Source organism: Anopheles bellator, chromosome 1, assembly GCF_943735745.2.
Source record: "Anopheles bellator chromosome 1, idAnoBellAS_SP24_06.2, whole genome shotgun sequence".
NCBI classification, from domain to species: Eukaryota; Metazoa; Arthropoda; class Insecta; order Diptera; family Culicidae; genus Anopheles; species Anopheles bellator.
In genome coordinates this window covers 38,222,484-38,244,299 of record NC_071285.1, presented here as the reverse complement: position 1 = coordinate 38,244,299, position 21,816 = coordinate 38,222,484, and the positions used below count along the sequence as shown (strand labels likewise).

Genomic DNA, 21,816 nt, shown 5'->3' with positions numbered 1-21,816 from the left:
GGAAGCCCCTTGTTGCGAAGGTGCCAACAACCAGTACCAGCAACCCTAGAGCGACGTTGCGCACCCCGGAACACATATTTCTTCGCGCACAAGGAAATTGGTTTTAATTAAGTTCCCACCGCCACCGATTGGCGGCCGGACGGACGACAATGATGTAAACTGATACCGCGAGGCTTCCCCAGATCCCCGGGACTCAATCAGTGTAATCAACATCAACAGTATAATCATTATCATCAACCTCATCATCATCAGCAGCAGTAGCAGCGGTGGCAGCGGTGGCATTGTCATCCTAGTGTGTGCGGATCCTCCGGGGTCCCGGCGACGGCGTGGCGTCCGTCTCATTCTTTTGTTGGTTATTATAGACATCATAATTGGAAAAGTACAACTCAATAATAATCTGCGACGTGGCGGCGGCGGCGGCAGATGAACGAACGATGGATGGATTCCGCGTGAGGAACGACGCCCGCAGTCTCAACAGCTGGCGCACAGCAGCAGCAGCAGCAGCAGTAATGATGCTCTTCGCGTCTCAGTAGCGGCCAGGGAGTACTGTAGGTGTCCTGGCCTTTACACTCTAAATTGCAACCGCAACACATTGCACTTGCATTGCGCGCCAAGGCACGCGTTTCGTCGCGCCACTTCTAGGACGTCGAACGATGTTGCTTTTCTTTCTCACTTACCGCCCGGGCAGGCCTCCCTCTCTCTCTCTCCGTGGCGGACCCCGAGTGGATGGTTTGCAATCTCGGTGCAATTTAAGCCATAAGTGCACATTGTGAGCAGCCAGCATCGCACAGCGAGTCCGGTCTAGAGGTCCGCTCCATTAAGCTATCTCAATGGAGGCATTACGGCCCCGCCTCGGGCCCGATTCCCAGTGCCAGCGTCCAATATTAGACGGATCGGGTTTTTTTACTGCCACCGTCGCCGTCGCCGTCGCCACCGCCAGTTATGCCAGGTCGCACCACGGCCGCGTGTCACGTGGCCGCCCCTAGCGGCTGATTGTCGACACGTCGGGGAACTGAGAAATTAAATTAGCTTCATCGGCGTGGCGCGTGGAAAATTTAATAATGATTGACCAAGAATGGACCCGCGCGAACCGGAGCCATCGGCGAGCGCGCCCCGAGAAAAGCGAAGAAAAACCACGAAGCACGATCGGTCCGAACGGATCGATCGGCCCCGGGGACGATGCACCTTCCGATGCACACTGCATCTTAATGGTGTGTTGCACCTTTTTGTCGACCACCGCTTCCGACATCGACATCGGGCTTTCTATTGGTTCTGCAACATCAAACACTGAGCAGCGATTAAAGGCGATTTCATCAAAACCATCGGACGTGCGCCGTGCAGCGCCGTGAATACTAAGTTGCCTTACCCGATAAGGCATAAACGGGTGATAATTAAACGCCTCATACTTGGGTCTCAACAGGGACAACAAGGACACTCCGGCTGCGCTTTTCATTTATTATTTGACAGAGGATTTTCTGCGCCGCTAATGGAGGTAGCGAAAGCTTATTCGAATGCACTCCATCCGTCCGCCGGCACCGAGCTGGGGCTCGGGCGAAAGCTTACACAATATTGCATTAGCGCGAGTGATACATCTTTCAGCAGCCCGTGTACCGTGTCCTGCCGAACAGGTAGCGATCGATTCTGGGTTGGGCGGGTTGCTTTCGGTCTTCGGTCGCAATCCGTGATGTGATGTGAAAGTGTGCTGATATTTTAGCGCAAACGTTCGTCGTGCGCTCTGTAAGGACGACTGCCTGTCGTGAACGTGTTGCTGGCAGCTTTGGCCGACGTGTACGGGCGCGATAGGAATTGATTTTTTTCTGCCACTCTCCGCGGCGGATAAGTGACTGGGGCTAGAACTGGAGTGCCTGATTCGGATTGATTCTGTTTTTTTAAACTATACACACGCGAAGGCATGAAGGCGACAACTGCAACCGTTGACAGTTGTGAAACCTCCCGACGAAATTTGTGCAGATTCGAACCTTTCAGCGTCACGTGAATAAAGGAGTTTCGTGAATTGTGAGCTTCGTACAAAGCTTCTTAGTTCATAAGGAGCAGTGCTTTTGTGGAACTCATTCGAGCCCCATCACTCAACAACTGTCCTCGATTGCCCGGGAATTGTTTTTAATTCTTAATTGACCGTTTTAATTCATTTAAAATAACGACCTTGCAACAAATTGCGGCACCGACACAACACTTTTAAATTTTCTTTTTCACAAAAGCCTTTCTCGCCAAAAACTCGCGCCTGACAGTAAGTTATTCCAAAGCCCGAAATCCCATCGCAACGCAAAGTGTCGCTTGAAACGTTTGTTATGTTCGATTCCCGTAATCGGAATCGGGAAATGGACATTTCCCAGCCCCTTTTCCCGCCCTGCCACCGCCACCGCGGATCGGGCAGAATTGATCCACTTTCCGTGCGGCAGATGGCTTACAGGCTCGCCGGGTCTCGGCAACGAAGCCGGTCAGCTACCGTGCCTGTGCCGTAATGGGATCGGGGTTATGCACAAACCGTGTACCCCGGGGGGCACTCAAGGAGTCGGGGGGTTTGGGCGGTAAGGGTGGGTCGTGGGTCTCGTTGGATGCACTTTTTGTGTGCGCCCTACGCCGTGATCGAGTTGAACGAACGAGTTCGTTCGAGCGAGCATAGTAAATTGAGTTTCGAGTGAGGGCAACGCGAGATGCAGATTGACTGGCATCGCACTTTCGCGTTGGCGAGAAAAATCGATGCTTGCCCGACGACGTCGTCGTCGTCGGGAAGCTGCAGAGAGTAAGTCAATGGTGCACCAACCCGCTGCGGTTATGCATTCCGCTCGCTCCTGCGGGCTGCCTGCTCGCGTGTGTGTTCGTTAGTGTATTGACAGGGTGATGAGTAAATTATGTTTGCCTATGCTCGCCGTACGCGTGGCGCGTGGCCGGAGTGCCGCGGGCGGGGTTTCGTAGTAAATTGAGTTCAGCGAAGAGTACTACGATAGCAACAGGTGGCTCGGGTTACTTGGGTGCTCTGCTCGGCCGCGGTTCCGGTTGACGATGGCGCGTTGGCCCGCTTCTCAGAAGGGTCGCTTACTTCTCGTTTAACGGTGGAGTAAGCAATTTCTCCAGATGATTTATGCTTGAGTAAAGTAGTGCACGAAAGCAGCGCCAGCCAACCTCATTAGGTGCAATCGGGGATGTCCCGAGAGCAAAAAACTCCACGCAAGTAACGAGCGTAACGAGTCATGGAACACGCCCGACGCGTACTGATGTTAACTTTAAATTGTTAAGCAAAGTAACCTTCCTTCGGCAAACTGGACGGAATTGTTGTTCACCTCGGCATTAGGCCGAGATCGGTAGGCTTTCTTGATAAACTACCCTCCGTACACTAGCTAAACTTTAGTATAGTTTTAGTACAAATTTAGTTACAGATTGCCCCACATGGTGGACAACATCAGCGTAAGGCAGTGAGCAGCGTGTTGTGGCAACAAAGTCTGGTCCCATCAACGCTAGAGTTAAATAAAAGTCTTGAAAGGCCCCACAAAAAAAGAAACCGGTGAGACCTCCGGTGGTGCCGCCTTGCGCAAAACCAGAAGCCGCTCGGAGTCGTGTAGTTATTTGCCTGCCCGGACCACCGCGGAGTTTAATGGCAGTTTTTGGGCTGCGACAAGCCTACACAAGGACGCGTTCGCAGCAGTTAACCAGACCGTTAATTCCCGTGCTTCAGCCGTTCTGCGCTTCGTTGGAGGAGTCGTTTTTGTTTCGCCCGTCCGTTTATTGGCTGGCACATTAGCAACTCCCAAGCCCGGCGGGCCCGGTTGCAACCGGTCATGTTTTAACTATGGTTTTGTTTCTTCATCGCAACAGGCGAGCTATCACCTTTTTAATGAGCAAAACTCAAAACACGAGATGTTTATCGGTATGTGACGAACGATTTCCGTTCGCAAGGGCGCACCGGACGCACCGGATTTTATGTCGCGTAGAACGGATTTCTGGGCGACGATTACTTTGTTTGACCGAACGGCCGAAGATGATGGTCCGATTGGTCCGATCGCAAGATGGCAAATCGCGGTGTTTCAGTTTATGATTTGAGGCTCTCACTCTGGTGGGCCAAACAGTCAAGTAATAAATTTTAAGCGCGCTTGGGCGAACTGCTGCACCCTGCTGCAGTTGCATATTGCAATCCTTTCGCGTTGACCAGCGGTCCGGTCAGCCTGAGGGGAGTTTCCAGTTTCGTTAAGTCGCCTCTCGCTAATCGCTAACGGCAATAAAAACACTCCCAAGCAGCTCCCAGCCACCGCTGCCAGGCGCCGGGGCCGGGGTCGGGCCGATGATTAGAATAATTGTTTGGCCAACTACTCCGCTGGGGGGAACCGGTCTTTCCGGTGTCCGGTAGGTTTTTCATTTTTATCGTCTATATTTGTTTTCTTAATATTCACACATTCCACGCGCCGGTATCAGCTGAGGTACCAGATAGCTGATAGCCTGGGGCCGGCCGGCGCGATACGGCGCGATAATTGCATAACGCCATGTCTCCGATGTTCGATTTATTTATTCAAATTCCAACGGGGGCCCGAGAACTGGCCGGCTAAGGCCCCCGGGGGCACCGATACTGGCCCGCTCGGGTAACCGTTAATTTAAAACAAATTGCCCCGAGCCCCGAGTGGCCGGCAGACTGGTTGGAAAACGAAACCGCCCGCTGCCATATGCGTCAAGACGCGTCAGTGAGCTATTTCACTCGCGCGAAACACGCTGTGTACGCCGGTGGCAGCATAATTGGCCTCCGATTGCCATGTTCAAATTATGGCGATGGTTTATGAAGTGACTTTAGGTGCGAAATAATATATTAAATAATTAGTTACGTTATGGGGCAAGTGGTAGCACTCCTTTCGCTGCTCTCTCTCTCTCCCTCTCCCTCTTCCCTTCTCTCTGTATCTGCAGTCTGATTAGCATAATGATTTGGTCCGCCGGTGACACTCGCCGATGGGACCGGTGGTTTCACAGTCGGCCTAAGTAGTGCTCTCCGTAAAGTGAAGTGAGATGTTGAAGATAGCTGTAATTGATAACCGTTTTGGATCGGTAGCAAGTGGCAACTGTTTGAAGGCGATCGACTACAAGAAGATAAGATTAATTAATTACTGTTTCCGATCCGGCGTCGGACAGAAGGCGATTAGTGGAACTGGTGTCTCACAGTTATCGTTTTTCAAGATACCGCATGGCATGAATTTCAAACGAACGGCCATTTTGCAGATTAGTTTCTGATCAATTCCCCGCTCAGATATCATTTCATTTATGGTATCTGAATCGCTACAGTCTGATGGATATTTTCGCTCTAATCGAATACTGATATGATTAACAGAATCCATTCGAAGCAGGAATATTCATAGGTAGCCATCGATGTGTAGTACAATGAATTTCATTAACAAACATTTCATAACTAGCTGATCATCACGAGTTGAAGGCATATCATACAAATGGATTAGCTTACAGAATGTGTTACATTACATTTTACAAACATTAGTCCATCAATGATAAACTTATCCACAATAAACGCACCACGAGACATGATATCACTCTCATAAGCTATTCCGAATTCGTTGCCACATTCAAATCACGCCAATGTTGTTACAAAATAACTGAACATGTACATTGGAAATCACACCTGAACACTTGAACCCACCTTAAGCAAAAAGTGGTTTACGAAAAATTGAATCAGCCAAAAACACCCCCAAACACCGGACAAATATCCTGCGCGTCGACGACCGTCAAACTTCCGTCGATGCAAATTCAATAAAATAAATAAAATTCCGGCCTCGCGGGGCTGGCAATGTTGTTGTTGTTGGCGAAGGTGAAGATGGTGGAGAACAGAGTAAACCATGTCACGTCACTGTCTAAAGCTTAGCCCGATTCAACCGACCCAGTCGCGGGAGGAATCACCCGTCTGGGGCTGGACAGGGGAGCAAAAAATATTTCAAGGTCACCGGTGGTAGACACTGAAAAAAGACGAAACAGAGAGAGAGAGAGAGAGAGAGAGACAGGGAGAGAGATGGGGGGGACACTTTATTTTGGGCACATATTTTGCACGTCACTTTTGACTCCCGCAACGAGCCCCCGATGGGAGTCGGCGTCGATCGATTGACTGCCAGGCAGTGGTGGTGCTATCTGTGCCCCGCCACCATAAGATGTCCAATTTTATGCACACCATTTTTTTTCGGCCGTCTATCCTTTCCCTCTCTGTCTCACTGTCTGTCTGTCTCTCCCTCTTTGGCTCCGTTTCTGCATCACGGTCAGTTGGGGAACTGGTTCTCGTCGTTTAGGTCGCGAATCCGAGACAGAGACGTCTTTATCGTTCGATTGATAGCCTATGTGTGTTTGTGTGTCTGTGTGTGTTTCGTTTTGGGGGGTTTTACTGTTTCGTTGCAGTTTAGCTTCATCTTTCAGCTCAACGCTGCAGGCAGACGCTGGCCGTAGCGAGAAGACGATCGTAAAGAATCAATTGACTGATATCGTGAGTGCAGCAAAAACCGGCCCCCCCACCGGCCTGGTGACAGGGGGTGGGCAACGGGGGCGGTCTGGCTAAAGCATCATAAACTACCACGGTTTAGGCAGAGGGTTGAAAAGAAAAACTCCAGTGTCGCCTACAGTCAGTTCCTGCTTTGAGCAAACAGCTCAGTTTGCGGGCTCGTGTTTAGAAGATTTACTTATAACTGGCCGAATGTCTTATGTAATTCTACTTTAATGAAATTGTGATTAAATAATATGAGGATATACAAATTTTGTGCAATATTTCATCGTAATTATAGTGGACTTGATTCAAATTTTTTCGATAATTGTTTTGAGAGACAATTAAAGATTATAAAAACAAAGAAATAGCTTAATTATGTTTGTAAAATATTTCGTTGAATTCATAGAAAAAAAAACATACTCTGTAATAGATGAAACTTTGAATAATACTCTATATAATATAAAAATGTTTCAAAAATATTTCTTGTCACCAATAATGACATAAAATTGAACAACATGTCGTGTCGTCAATTTGTAAACTGCATCACGAATATGATGCATTTCAATAGAGTGCGAATTATCAAACCCTCCATAGGTGTTCCCTACTATCGTGCACCGACTGTAGACTGTCTGGTCCGCGAGCTGTAACACGAAATGTTCGGTGGTAATGTCACCCGCCAGAGAAGAGGAGCAGGAAAAACACGAAAAAACCTCCTCTAAAACCCAAAGCAAAAAAAAAGCATAATGTGCCGTCTGGTAGCGTGACATCGTGTTCGCGATGCACATGGTACGAAGGTGGCAACAGCAGTTAAATCGCACGATTTAACACCACAGCACGACATCTGTGCAAGAGGACGAACAAAAAATTGCAATCGCAGAAAACATGCCAAGCCAGGCGGCCAAGAGGCCTGTAGGTGCACATACACAAAACAAGGGGGCCCCCAAAAAGTGTTTCATATTTATGTTGTCAAAGTGGCCAGTGGGGTCTGTCAAAGGCAATGATTTCTCGTGTCGCCCAAACGGACGACCGCCGGGCAGCGTCGGGCACGTTTGGCCGGTGACCAAAAATCGACGCAAAAATCCGACCATTCCGGCCGGCGTGACAAAGTGTGGAATATCGACCACGAAGGAACGCTTCCAATTAATTCACCGAGCAACAGTTTGCGTTGTTTGTCAAAATATTTTACATCCGCACTTGGAGGAGCTTAAGAGTTGGACTGTAGCTTCACAAAGTTGTTCGATCAGTAGCAACTCATCGAATTAATTGTACGAATTAGTTGCAAACAATAAATCTGGCCGCTCTTTGGCTACTTTCATACTGTTACAATTTTTTGCTGTTAAGGAAAATGATAGGCAATTAATATTATTTGCAAAAATAATTTTCGAGGTATTTTGGTTAAATGACCTCAGTAAAGGTTTGTTCATTTATGATCTGATTTTTCAATAAGCTACGCTATAAAAAAAAAGGGCTAAATATTTTTCGATGGTTGAACATTTATTTGAAATGTTGAAATAAATGCTTTAAATAATAAATTTTATGTTTAAAATTATAAAGACTTGGTTAGGTATATTTAAGAAAGGAAACTGTGATGTGATGTGGTATAAATGAGTAAATACAAAAATAAGGTCCATTAACTGGCAACGTCGATCGTGGCCGTTCTGTGAATACTTGAACAATTGTTATGCCGACAAGGCTAATGTCTGGTTTTTGGAACATCATTTCGAAAATAAAAACCGACAATGAAGTGGTCTGAATGCAAGGTTCGCAATGCATATTTATAGCGTTTTTGGTGTTGCCTGAACTCGAACCGCGAATGAATGGCAGTTTGGCCAACAAATTTGACAAGGGCGATCGTACCGCCAGCAACACCCCATCATCCGACCGTTCCGTTGCACAAACAGTTTAGTGGCTTATGACGGACCGCGAAATGCTCGAGAGAGCTTCTGCCAAACACAAGACGTAAGCCGTCGATAAACATCGGCCACGAAGACGCCGGCCGAGAAGCGCAAAAAAAAACGGAGAGCAGCGGGAGGCGACCTTGAAACTGCATCCTTTGCCGAGCGAGCTGATGATGGCCGGGTTACGCATCCCACCACCCCAGTCCGCTCGCGTGTCCGGATGTATTACGCGATGCAGCAACCCGCCCCAGAGTGGGCCGGGTTCGGCACACAACGAAAACGGCATTCGCTCAGCATCTTCTTTCGCGGATCCAACCGAAATCACGCACACCGACAGAGCCACCCAACAAACGATCGCCAAATGACCGTACAATTGTCGCAGGCGTCGGTGTGACGTCGGTTTTGCGTTGGCGTGTTTGCGCAGCACGAGCTAGGGTGGAAATGCAACCCATTCGCGCGCTCGGCCGAATGTGAGTGTGCGATTGTAGAGTAAACAATGGGTTTTTGCTCTCTCTACTGGGTGGATGGGAACATGTCGCAAAAAATGACCAGAAGTGACAGAGTGCGCGACCTGCGTACGCGACACGCGGTCGGTTACAACTTTGGTCACAAGACATTCGCCTCGCCTACTTACGGATCGCGATCCACGAAGTCACCTTAATTCGCTCGATCGTTGGGAACGGATCGGAATAATAAAAACCCGAAAGTTATGGCGCGATCCGGTCATAACATTGGCCTCAGCTGAGACAATAATTGGAGTCCATTGGAAACGCGAAGGTACCAGATCCGTCAAGAACCTGCCCTCATCTGACCGGCACGATGTGCAACGCAGCGAATTCGACTCCGGAAGAGGGTGACTCCCAGACAGATGCTTGGAGGGGCCCCGCTCGTCTGCAGCCGTGTATTACACAATCAAATTTGGGGATCGTTTTGTGGCAGACAGAATGCGTACGATGATGGCCGAAACTCGTTCGAGAGCGTTTGCGTAGGTTTCTCTTTTAGTACTATTTATTAGTTTAATAAGGATTGCCCGGAATATTTAAGAATTGTCCAAAATCGAAATGTTAATTTAAGTTTGTCAAAATATTGGAAACAATTTTCGATTTTTTTTATTGGAGTTGAACAATCCCTTCAGCTTTTGCCAGAACGAACTGACAGAACTGAACGAACTTCTTATGTTTCAACAATTCAAAGTAATAGATTATTTATTTATTTATTTATTTATTTATCATGTCCATGTCAACGAGCCCCTAGACATAATTGACAACAGCGCGATGAAGTGACATGCAAACGGATAAGGAGACGAAATACGGATAACTTTTGATTGAAGTAAAAGTTCTCGTGAAGCTCATTAAACCCACTGAACATAAAATTTAAAGGACTCAACTGTCTTAGTGTACCATACTGAAGGCATCGTAAGCTGATGAGATGACGCAAATAAACGTAACATAGCCAGTAAGTCTGGAGAGTCAATATTTTGATCCGCAAGAGTACCACCATCAAGCAGCGTTGAGCGCATCCACGCCGCTAGAAAAAAAGATTCGAATCCCAGTAGAAGACATCGGATGCGATAAGATGGGCTCCGACCCATCAAGTCAATCTTAGTCATAGCGAATTGTGCGAACTTCCGTTCTATGCTTTCTAAGCGATCCAATCCAACAGTCCCTACCACTATCGGTGCACTTGTTTTCACTATCAGCCACACTAAAAAGGGGTTCCCGATCGGGAAAAGCATCGATGCTCAGCTCACACCCCAGATATTGAAGAAGATATTGTGAGGCCAAAAAGCTGTGAGCCTATAAAATAGTTCACAGTTTCCAGTTACAGATATACGTTTGGCTTCAAGTTCAGAAAAGTGAGCAAGAAGAAGCAAAGCAAGTTATTGAATCGCAGACCGAGTTTTGGCTCCGTGCACCTCAAAACCGAAAACAGCCTTACAGCACTTCATTTCATTTGTTGTCGCACGGAAGAGAGGACAAAGATTAAAAGCAAAAAAAAAGGCCCAAGTTTATAGCCGTATTTGCTAGAACCTCTGGAACACAGGGAAGCGAACAGCGATGGAAACCCGAAATCGGAGACAAACGATCACAGCACATGTTGCAGCAGTAATGTTACCGTGCTCCGGCAGCGCGCTTTCCATTAAAATGCTAATTCCGGACGGAGCACTTGTGGCATCGGCACCTGCAAACATTGGCGTTTTGCTCCCCGGAACACTCTAGCCAAATCAGACGCCTGCAATCGGACTGGCAACCGGGGGGATCGCCTTTGAAGCGAAGTCAGGGTGCAGCGCACGATTTCTGCCCTGCTCGACGGATTCTCATTTCCGGCAACACATCTTGTGTGTTTCCGCACGTGGCCCACCACCTCCCGAGGCCATCGGGCGAAAAGTTGCATCCTTGAATCCTTGCCTGGCGCGAGTTCAAAAGAGTAAAAGCGAGAGAGTGAGAGAGAGCGGAGCTCAAAGAACCCGAAACCTCTTTCCGCACAAACGCTTATCGTTTTTCCCCACTGAACTAGTTTTTCTCGGCCGGCTGTCATCCTGGCCCCACGTGTGTATGTGTGTGTGTGTCGGGTCGGGTCGTGGGTTTGTCGTTCCATTTGTAGCCCACGGTTACAGCGAGCGGACGGCAGCATGTTGTGTTCCCCACTAATGATGATGGCGTTATGTGAGAAAGCAGAAATTAGGGCAATATTTCACCCGCACCCACCCACCTGCACCAGGGTTTCCCGTGGTGCGATGGTTCCAATTTTGCTCTTGCGGTAGGTCCTGGTTTCGTGTCTAAGTGGTGAAAACCCATACGGCGAGAGTTCGGGGCGCGCGAAACCGGAAAAGCGATCACAAGTGGTGTGGCTGGCCGTGTTGCCACTTGCCACTTGACATCTGTTTTTGCGCTCAGGGCCCCCCGCCCAACGGGTGAAGCCGACCCAACTGAGAGGGTGTCGAAAAGGATCTTGGAAAGGCCGCACCTTCGCGCCTATGCGAAGGGCCAGCTCGATAATCCTCGCCGGCAGACCGCTACACTGACGGCCTTCTGTCAGGTCGCAGTAAATGTGGGCGAATGAGTTTCATGCCGGAACGCCGGAAGATTCCATAAATCAGGGTGCACCCGCAAGGTCATCGCGAAGGGGTCGGAATTCAAAATTAATGACCCCAAAAACAAGTTAACTGACAAACAGAAAAAATAGCACGTTAATAAATCGATGCTGCTGGCTTTGACCCGCACGTAAGCCACTGGCAACAGAAAACACAAGGATTAAAGTGACGTGTAGTAAAGTGTTGTAAGGAATTACCGTTGCCCCTCTGCATCCTCACCACCCGGAACGCCGGTTCTTGCCATGTTCCTTTTTCGTTTGGTGCCGTTGGCCGTTACGCGCACGGTGCAGTGACACTGAATAATACACGATGCAAAACATCTTGTCCGCACCAAAGAAGCAGCGAAAAGTGACATAAAAGCAACTCTCATCCACACACACACATACACATAATCCCGGCCATTGGTACTTTTGTGGGTGCGTCGAAAGACGCCACGACGGGACGCTGCACTTTAACGCGGTGCATTTGCGCATCTGCGTGCGCCCGGCAGTGGGGTGGCAGATGGTCGAGTGGGTGCAACGGGTGGGCACTGTGGGTGGGCTGGGGAGAAGGGTTGAACGCGTGCCACTTTGACCATGGGCCACGGGCAACGGTACTGTTCACGGTGCCAGTCGATGCACTTTTGCCGGCCAACAATGCTCGGGGCTTTTTTTGTGTACATTTTTCGATGCCACATTTTTGGCACAATTAGCTTCTATGATAAAAGAGGACGAACAGATGCTGCATTGGTGCAGCATTAAGGAATGACTCAATGCCACGTGGCAAAACATACAATTCAAATAGATTTAAATACAAACATTTTCATCTCAATGATTGTGATACCTCAGAATTATTAGATTTGATGCATGTACTCTTATGTAATGAAGCTTTTATGTCTAATAAAGATTCAATTTTAAAAAAGAAACAGTAAGCTAAACATGCTACTAGTTTATTTTAAAGTGGCATTTCTAATTTAATTTTAGCTATGAACTTCCAAACCAATAAATACAATGTAATTAATACTCTCAGAGTGTTAAGACCCCACCCGGTCGATGATGGGTCAGGTCAGATGGACGACACAAAACAACGCACCGTTAACGAATGGATTATGCTTCGCACTTGTTGCCTTACTGTGTTGAAATTAACCGCATGACGGCAGCTTAGAGCCACGCGGACACACGGATCAGTAAATCAAAGCCCCAAATCAGTAAACGATTTTCCCAGCCCGTGAAGCCCGATACTCCGAAGCATCCGCAACCGACGGTATCGGTTTCTGCCGAAATCTCGGGAAAACAAAAGAAAATTGCTGCCGATATTACGCGGAGTGTGCGGTGCCGTTCCGTTCGACCGACCGTTAACCTTTCGCCACGGTCTTTCGGAGTCCCGTTCATTAATTTCGCAGCGAACCCGATACCGAGGATGCCCCACCAGCGAGAAATATTTTCACCCACCCAGAACAGGTTTTGTTGTGTCTACTGGTTTGGCCGCTGGAAAAGTGCCGCCACCCAACCCCGTCAATGAAACGGTCATGCTCGCGCCCGTGTGCGCGTGTCGACGACCCCCGGGCGTAACATTTACTCCATCGGTGCTTTGGATCATTCATTGAAATTAGCGACTCATCCGCACGAATTAGTCGGTTGTGTTTGATGTAACTACTCCGCAGCCAACAAACCATTTCAATGTAACGTGGTAATTTTATTGAAAGTAAATGGAAAAGTTGAAACAAATATCAAAATTACAACAAATTTACAGGAAGCTCGTGTGGCTCATTTGAAGACGCTCGAAGTATGTTGTAACATGAAGCTTGAGGACTTATTTTTTTATATTTAGGCTCAAAACGAAATGGTCTCTTCATTGGTCTTAAGAACTTGCTTAAGTCCTGGTGAAACATCAACATGGATTGCCTGGCAAAATCGCTATGGACGGACTGGCCTCTGTGTTTGGTGAGATCGGAAGGCTTTGATTTACTATAAGCTTACTCTGTAGGGCTTCCTACAAGTATAAAGTATTTTATTTTGCCAGTGCTACGGTCGTTATGGCAAAATTAAACCTCCGAAAATGGTTATGATATGTAAGCATACTAAAACCAAGGACGGAATCGAATCTGTTCAATGAGTTGGAAGATGTCAAACTCTCCATTTTCAATCTTGCATTCGACGCTAATTTTAATTTCCACCATTTTTCCAGACAATTTGAAGTTCACTCAAGTTCAAATCAAGTTCACTTCAACATGGCTACCCAATTACATCACTTCCCAAAGCGAACCCGCGAACGGGATTCGGTTTGGCTTTGAAATGCCACAAACAACGCTCCTACGTCAGACGCTCCTACGTCCACCGTCAGAGGGTTGACCGCTGATGGAAGAAAAAAACGGCTTGCAGCCCGATTAAATCATCACGTCTGGGGTGTCTGTCGAATGCAATTGCAGTGCCGTAACCGTTTCGCGATTCGCGTTCTGTTTACCAAAGTCCCGGGCCACCGCCCGCCCGCCAGTCCAGTCCGCCCGGAGCGGACCATATCTCCATGAAAAATTCATCAATAACGCGTTATTTATAATACGCTCACTCTTTTCGGGCGCTTTTCGGTCACCCGGCGTCCCAGCATACCCAGACGGTGGAGTAAATATTTAAATTTCGCCTTCGACGGACCGCCCGAATGCCGAAGCGAAGCGGCTCTGAGCCGGCACAACCGGCGAGAAAATATCCGGCCAGACAGCGTACCGGGGGACCGGGCGACCGGGGACCGAGGAGGAAGGCATGACGACTCACATTCCGCGGCCCACGGGCACGGCCAGCGCTCACCGCAACCGCAAAAAGGCCAAGAAAACCCCGAATTCGCCCGAAAACTCCGACCGTCTGCCGTGGCTGGAGTAAGGAAAATAAAAACGACTTTTTTCTTCTGTTTTTTGCCTCCCTTTGGGAGGCGGCGCGAGTGGGGCTGGGGAGGGTTGCACAAACACACGGTGAAAGAGAGCAGTCCCAAGGTCCCCGTCCCGTCCCGCCTTAACCCGGCACGCCCGGTCCGACCCTTGACTGGCTGGGCGGCGTGCGTACGTAACCTTCACCCAGACGAGTGACCGTGAAAAACTTTCATTCTCATCATCCTCGTGGCCCACCTGAGCCAGACACCGCCGGTCGGCGGGCGGTCGGTGGTGGCCGGCGGTGACCATAGACTGTTACGCCATCATCCCCCCGCACCCATATGGCCACCCACTTTCTTCGTCTTTGGCGGGTCTTTCGGCGAGCCGCCAGACGGCGTAGTGCGTAATTGTATTAGCGGCGCTTGCTTGCCGCCCGCCGACAGTCTGTTGGTGCCCGGGGGGTGTGGGGGTGGGTGGGGCGAGGGATAGAATTGACGGACGAATGTCAACACCAGTCTCACCCAGCCGGACCGGGCGGGCGGATTTCCGGCGGCCCTACTTTTAGACGCTTATGCGCCCGGACGGTGTGCGACTTTCGTCCTTTTTGATGGGACGGAAAATTGGGCGGTTGGAAAAGCTCGGGAGAGCATGAAAATGGACCCAACAAAAAAAAACCAAAAAACCCGGACAGGACAGCACCCTCGGACGGTGTGAGCCTCGTTTTATAGCGGGCTCCCAGAATGGCACGTTGATTTTACTTGTGCCGTGGGAGCCAAGCGTGCCGAACACCCACGGAAAACACGGCTGGAGGACCGTGAAAAGCCCGTGGAAACACGGGAAAACACAATCTCGGAAAAGGCTCCCTTCCCCCTTCGCTGTTCGGGCACCACCGGGAGAAATATGAGCCTTGGGAGAGTGCTTTTTATGCTTCGGAAGGTCTTGGGATTCCTTTCGTCGGCGTGGGAAAGGCAGAAAACTCCAGACCACATCCTGAACCGTCGCAGACGGAAGAAAAGGCAGGCCGACCGAGGTGGCCGACTCCTTGCCCAGCACCCAGACACTCGCAGGCTCCTGGGTGGGTGGGAATACGCTATGAGTCTTGTTTAAATATTTAACCTCCGAAGAATGGCTTCTAAACTTCAGCCGTCTCAGGCGTTCCGAAGCCGAAAGGTCTCCGGCAAAAGGGGCCTCCAACGGTAGTGCGCGTGATGAGGAATTTGTGGACTTGTAAATTGCTCTCTCTCTCTCCATCACCGTTCCATTCCACCGTTAGATCACACGGAGAGACCACTAGGTCTTCAAACAGGTCAGAGGTTACCACGTACAGAGTGCCCGGGTCTGCGGCCGAGGCCAAGCCGTGTGCGGTGTGTTTTGACAGTTGCGACAATCTGCGGGTCGATCTGCATTTAACCCACTTATAGGTGGCCCACAGGTGCCCCATCCCGTACCGGCCGATGATGGATGGTGGCCATTAAACTTCCGACTCCACACTCGGCATGGCCTATATTTGCCACCGGACGGTCGGGCTGTCGGGAGTTGATGTGTTTGTGCTTCGCGCCGCGTCGAAGCGTAATTTTAAACGCACCACCATTTCGGCGACGAGCCGCGCGCAAACGGCGCGTACGATTTTGCAATAAATTTTATGCACAAATAGTGCATGGGTGTCCCCGGCGGCAATCCAAACGGGATTGCTCAATACTGTGGGTCCTCAATTAGCGATGGGCTAAATATATGCGCTCGAAAATTTGATTGATCTACTGAACACTGTTTGTGTGGATCGGGGTTTTCTTTGGTCAGTGAGTCAGTGAGTGAGGTTTGGACAAGACGCTAGCCAAGTTTCTGCAAAGCGTAAACAAAACGTCGCCAAGCGTGAGAGAACCCTCAGTTAGAGGAATCATTGTCGGAAGTTGAATTGAACTTTTGGTGTGCCAACGATCGAACGTACAAAAAGGTGAATTATTTAATTAATGGTGAATTATTTAGTAGCTCAGCAATTAGGATTTTTAACAATAACATTCGATGGCGGATATAATCAGAAAAGTTCAAAAATTAAGAGCTTCTAAATTGGGAGCCAAAGACTCCCAAGAGGCTATGATTTAGTCTCCTGGTTGCCTGTTTTCTATTCTATCAGAACAACGAGTTTTAAGGGAGAAAATCAGCATTTTGATTATTAACCTAGTCTACGAGAATAAAGTTATTTTCTATGACCCCAACGGAAATAAAAATAGTGGGGATGGCACCTGGCTAATAGGCGAAGTCGACTAGCCGAATAAGGCGATCTACTTCTCATGCTTCGAATGAGTTTGGCCGATAATCGCAAGACAAGGTAGTCGAAAGTTAAGTGAAGAAGAAAAACGGAACTATATTTGGATCTTGATTCGGGATTCCTACCAACCTGCCGTAGAAACCATTAACTCTCAACAAAAATCCAACAACCTCTGAATCAAAACTAAGCCAATGAATCTAAGATGTTATTAGAGCTATTTTCTATGTTGAATCTAATCGGTCTAAGATATTCAGCTAAAATGTGCTGATGACCCAATGAGCAGCAACAAGTACGTATTAGAAGCGTTCAGAGGTGAGCATATTTATCTCACATCTCTCACGTAAGGTACGACATTTGTTAAAGTTTTGTGAAAGAAGATCAAGAGTCGTATCAATATCTGAATAAACCTGAGTTTCATTTCTAGAGTTTAGTTGGAAAACGATTGAACTGGAACTGGCTGGGCGATGCCTTTTAGGGCAGGCGTATTTAAAGCAGTGATGTCCTCGGTCGCGTCGCTGCCACTCGTGCGAGTTCACGGTGCGTGACGCCAGAAATATCTCATCGCAGCAAGGCCGATGACTTGGGCCAGATTTTGCCGTTTTTCGCGGTACGGTTTCGTCGTGTTCCGTCATGCGGTCCGGAGCCCCGTAAGGCGCTCCAGGAGTGGCGGCGCGATGGTGGCGGCCACGGCGACGTATTTTCACCCCCTCATTCTTGCGCCGGTACCGGCTAATCTTGTGCAAATCGCAGCCCGCCTGCAATTTCACGCGCGCAACGCGACCGGTGCATTATTTTTACGTACGCGTAAATCGCTGGCGCTGGCGCAGCCGCGGCTATGTTTTCGGGTCCGGCGCAGCGGGGAAGCGCATCCTGCGCTGCGCCGGGGGGCTCCTGGCGGTTCGGTTGCGTCGGTCGTTAAATTATCCGCCGGTCGCATCTTGACACGCCGTCGCGGCAGTAATTTGCAGTTTGGCTCGGTGGCCCGTGGCCCGGTGTCCATGCTCCCTGCTTATGCTGCACGCTGGCGGTCCGGCGCTCACGCTCCCTAGCCCATCCCGGCGGCTATGCATTACGCCTGAAAATTGGTTTGTTCTTTTCGCACCGGCTCTCGGGCCCCTTCTCGGTCCCCGCCGCCATGGTTCTGCACCGGCAGCAGGCCTCGCCCCGGGGAAGGAAGTGCTCGGTGCTCTTTAACTATGAAAGTTCGATGATCTCAACTATGCGCGAGATCGGAAAAGTGAGCAGCACGAGCACCGACGACACAGCACCGACCACTTGCGAAGCGAAAGCCTTCCCGGAGGGCCCTCCCGGAGTCGACCCTGGTCGATTGATGAGCCGGGAAAGGGAAACATAAAGCATAAACGCGCCCGTTTGGCCCGGTGGTTACCGATCGTGAAAAATGGCGCGTTCCGGTATCTCATCGATCGGTAGCCATCGATTCCAGGTGCATTCACTCCGACCGGGGCCTATTGGGGCGGGGCTCCACCAGTCCTAGGCGACAGGCCGACCGGAAGTGGAGAACATGGCCCGTGCCCTCACGGGTGTGATTATCGGGTACGCTACTGTCATAAATTTAATATCCCATAAATATCCTCAAAGTCTACTATTTTCCTACGCTGCCCGGCAATCCGGGCGCGATTAAACCGGATTAATGGGCTGCGTTGGCAATGCGAAGCCGGAGGCAAAATCTGGGCTGCGTGAGTTCCTTTTTTTCTCTCTCCGTGTTTTGACCGGCTACCCAGGGGTTACGATCCTTTCTAATTTAAATATAAGCTACAGAGGGTAATAAAGTACAGTGAACGTGTCGCTTGGACAGTGTCCTGAATGATCTGGCCCGATGATGCATAACATAATCAATCAAGCCGTGTAAGAAAGTGAATCAAACACTGGCTGTTACCAACACGTCAGCAAAGTTAGTACCCACAGGTAATGATATAATGGTGAATATTGAATAACTAACTAAGGAGTTCGGCTAACAGATGGCTCTAGACGTCCATTTGGAGCATTTCTTTATGTTTTTTTTTATGACAACATTGCCTTGTTTTGACATCGGGCAAAGGATTTTATTTTAAAACGAAACCTGTTTTAGTCGGCAACATACGTTTGAGGGCATTTGAAGATTTGAAGAAGCGGACATCATTGCATTTCTACTACCTACTCATAAAAACTTTTGCAAAATCGCATCAAATGCTTGTCGAAGCTTATGGTGATCATGTTTTTGGAAGATCGCAGTTAGAGTAGTTAAAAAAAAATATGTATGATGATTTTGACATCACGAACAAAGACTCTGGGAAAAGTTTGAGGACGCGGAACTACAAGCATTTTTGGACAAACATGACACGTAACGTAAAAATCCGATTTCATACTTTCAAACCGATTTCCGATTTCTAACTGGTGAAACGATTTCCATAGATTGTGAAGCGTTTCTGTTTTATGGTCAAGCTTATAACTACCCAAAAAGGATGTACCATTGTTGCTAGCCAACGTTCACTTGTTCGCAACTTAGCAGGTTATAAGAAGAAATCTTAATGTCTGAGTTGAACAGCTACTTTAGTCAGTCGTCCTCTGGTCTTGACCCACTGTGCAATATTTTGTTTATTTTATGTTTTGATTTTGTTTTATTTATGTTTTTATGTTCATTACCCTCATTCTAGGTTCTACTCTATCTACTCTTCTATTCTGGGTGATTATTGTAATCTTTTTGTATGTAGCTTCAAGCTTTCTTTTTGTTTAGTCTAAGTGTTAAATAGGCCGCCTGACCTGTTGATTTGGAAAAAAACAGCTCAACAGCTTGATACTTGTTCTTTTCACTTTCACTTTGAATAAATGGTCTTTGGTCTTTGTCCAATATTGTGTAAGTCTAAGGAACTCCCTGCATTTAGTTTTGTTATTCACTTAAGGCCTGAATTTAGTAGCATTTTATTTATATAAAAGCTGTTTTTGTGTTCCACTTTCCAAATCCGAGATCCGAGAGCTGATGAACCATCAATCGAAATTGGATTGTCTTGCTTGGTTCAATGTGTTTCGGAGTTCTATCACTTCAAGGAGGACTTAACTCGGCTATGTTTCTATCGCAAGGCCCCGCCGCAAGGCGATCATATGCGCATCCGGGGCCAGCGCGACCAAAGACCACAACCAATGTTTCCATTTTCACGTGCATGAAATCGTAGAGAACCAGCACCTTGACACGCCCGTCACAGAGCCTCGAAGGTTGACCGCGTCCGGCTCACCGGCGCAGAACGGCGCCAGCATCCGTTCGTGGCGCATCCTACGATCTATCCGGGCCAGGCCAGTCCGCCCGCTGGACGTGTCGAGTTCAGCGTGCGCAATCCGTCGACCCCGGTGTCGGGGTCGACGCGCGTGGGGACCATTTGCCATTTGTCGCCAATTTGTCGCTGCCACTTTGAGGTCCACCCGAGCATGGCACCCTTTCGACGAATCGAATCCAGTCCAGCCTGGTAAAACGGAAGGAACGGAGGCGTCTCCAAGGCACAGGCCGCGATTTGGCACAGTGTCAAGGTCGACGGTTGCACTCCATGCAGGGCGGAACTCGGTGAACGTCGAAGCCGGAGATGCCCCGAACAGGGAGCGGTTAAAAATAAGTGTCCATTGCAACGATGACGCTCGATGCAGTTCGATGCAAACGGATGCAGCTGCCGCGTCTAGCGACATTTGGGAAGGGATTTGGTGCTGGATGAACCTTGAATTCGTTCGAAACGAAATAAATCGTTGCCCGTGGTGAGCATTGCATCATGAAAATAATTAAACATAGAACGCTTGTTGTGCTGCGCGTCCACGTTGCGCAAACCGCGCGCGCGTATCATAAATCACGCTGTCCCCAATAAGCGGTGGCTGTGGCGGTAATCGAAATGCAAAATTAAAAACGAACTAAGCAAACGCGCGGCACATCCTCCTAAAACTAAGCTCACGTTAGCGAACTAAGCGTTAGCGACGCTGGGCGGCGTAGTAATTCCACCCCGTAGCCGATGCTATAAATTACGGCAATAATTGTATGCTTGGGAGCGGTTAAAATATGTGCCGCCTCAACCGAACCAGGCGGCACCCAATTGTGTGCCAGTGCGGCCCCCTCCCAGCCAGCCACCCGGGCGCAAATCAATTGGAAGTCGATCCGATCGATCCGGCGTCGCAGATAGGCGATTCAATTAATTAATCCTCGGCGTTCTCGGCTGCAGCTCGGGGCGCAAATGAGGTTTTTGGGTGGCTGGGCTGGAATGCCGTCGTGCGGACACGGCAACAGGTAACAACCTCCCGGAGACCCGTGTGGGGACCGTGACGTTTCCATAAATCAAATCCCTCCCCGGAGGCTGGAGGGACAGCCAGTGGCGGGCTCCAGTCCGGATCTATGTCAACGCAGTTAATTTGCCCGAGAGCCCCACGATCGTGGCCCGTTTGCGGGCAAAAGCAAACACCTCGCACGCACGCGCCAAGCTGCAATTGCAACTGCCGTTGGCTCCGCACGCAACACGCACCACGTGAGCCAGTTGATCGAGAGAAGGAGAGAGGGAGAGATATGTGGATTGAGCCCAGCGGGCACGGTGCCACACCCGGGGACGACACAGAATATAGACATTACCTTCGCCGTGGTCAATAACGGCAATTAGGAGCATAATCAGCGGTAGCAGCAGCAACTGGCGGTGCGGGACACCGCGTCGGGCTCCGGGCGGCCGCCGCTGGCCACCACCATCCGTCGGCGATGCCTGCGAGCCTAATGATAGCGCCACCGTCGCCGTCGGCGCTGGTGGCGGAGGGTGGCCGGTGCGCCCCCAGGACACCAGCGGGACCCCCATTTCGGAGCCCCGCTTCCACCGGGCCACCGCCGGCTTAGTCGGCGAAGTGTTCGTCGGGTCCGATTCGTCGATGCTCATCGTCGTTGGATCGGAGGGCGCCGCACATGGCGGGCGGATCACTCTTCGGACGGGATCACTGGTCCGGCCCCGGCCTGGGCCCGGGCTGGGACCATCGGGAAGGTGCGCCACGGTACGTTGGTGGGTGCGGGGCGCTGGGGCCACCGAGAGCGAAGGTGTTCAGGGTTCAGCGCGCGATCAGACAGTGGCCGACGGGTCGTGCGATCGAGGACGGGGCGGCGCATACTTTTCGCCCCGCCAGCATCGGGAGCCAATCTGGGACAATCTGGAAGCAAGAGCGAAGAAATGGTCATTGCTAGAGGTTTTTTCGTATCCAAAACGAAAGTTTCGGTTTCAGCTAGAAAATCGAATCACCGCTCAA

At 49.6% G+C, this 21,816-nt stretch overlaps 1 protein-coding gene across 1 annotated transcript in view; it reads right to left on the bottom strand.

Moving 5' to 3' along the window:
• Positions 1-21,455, bottom strand: part of LOC131215540 (uncharacterized) — a 61,777-nt gene extending 40,322 nt beyond the window's left edge. Inside the window, exon 1 of the mRNA XM_058209930.1 lies at positions 21,164-21,455. Within this exon, the coding sequence (XP_058065913.1) occupies positions 21,164-21,455 (292 nt within the window). The remainder of the gene's footprint in view (positions 1-21,163) is intronic.
• Positions 21,456-21,816: the final 361 nt, after the last annotated feature.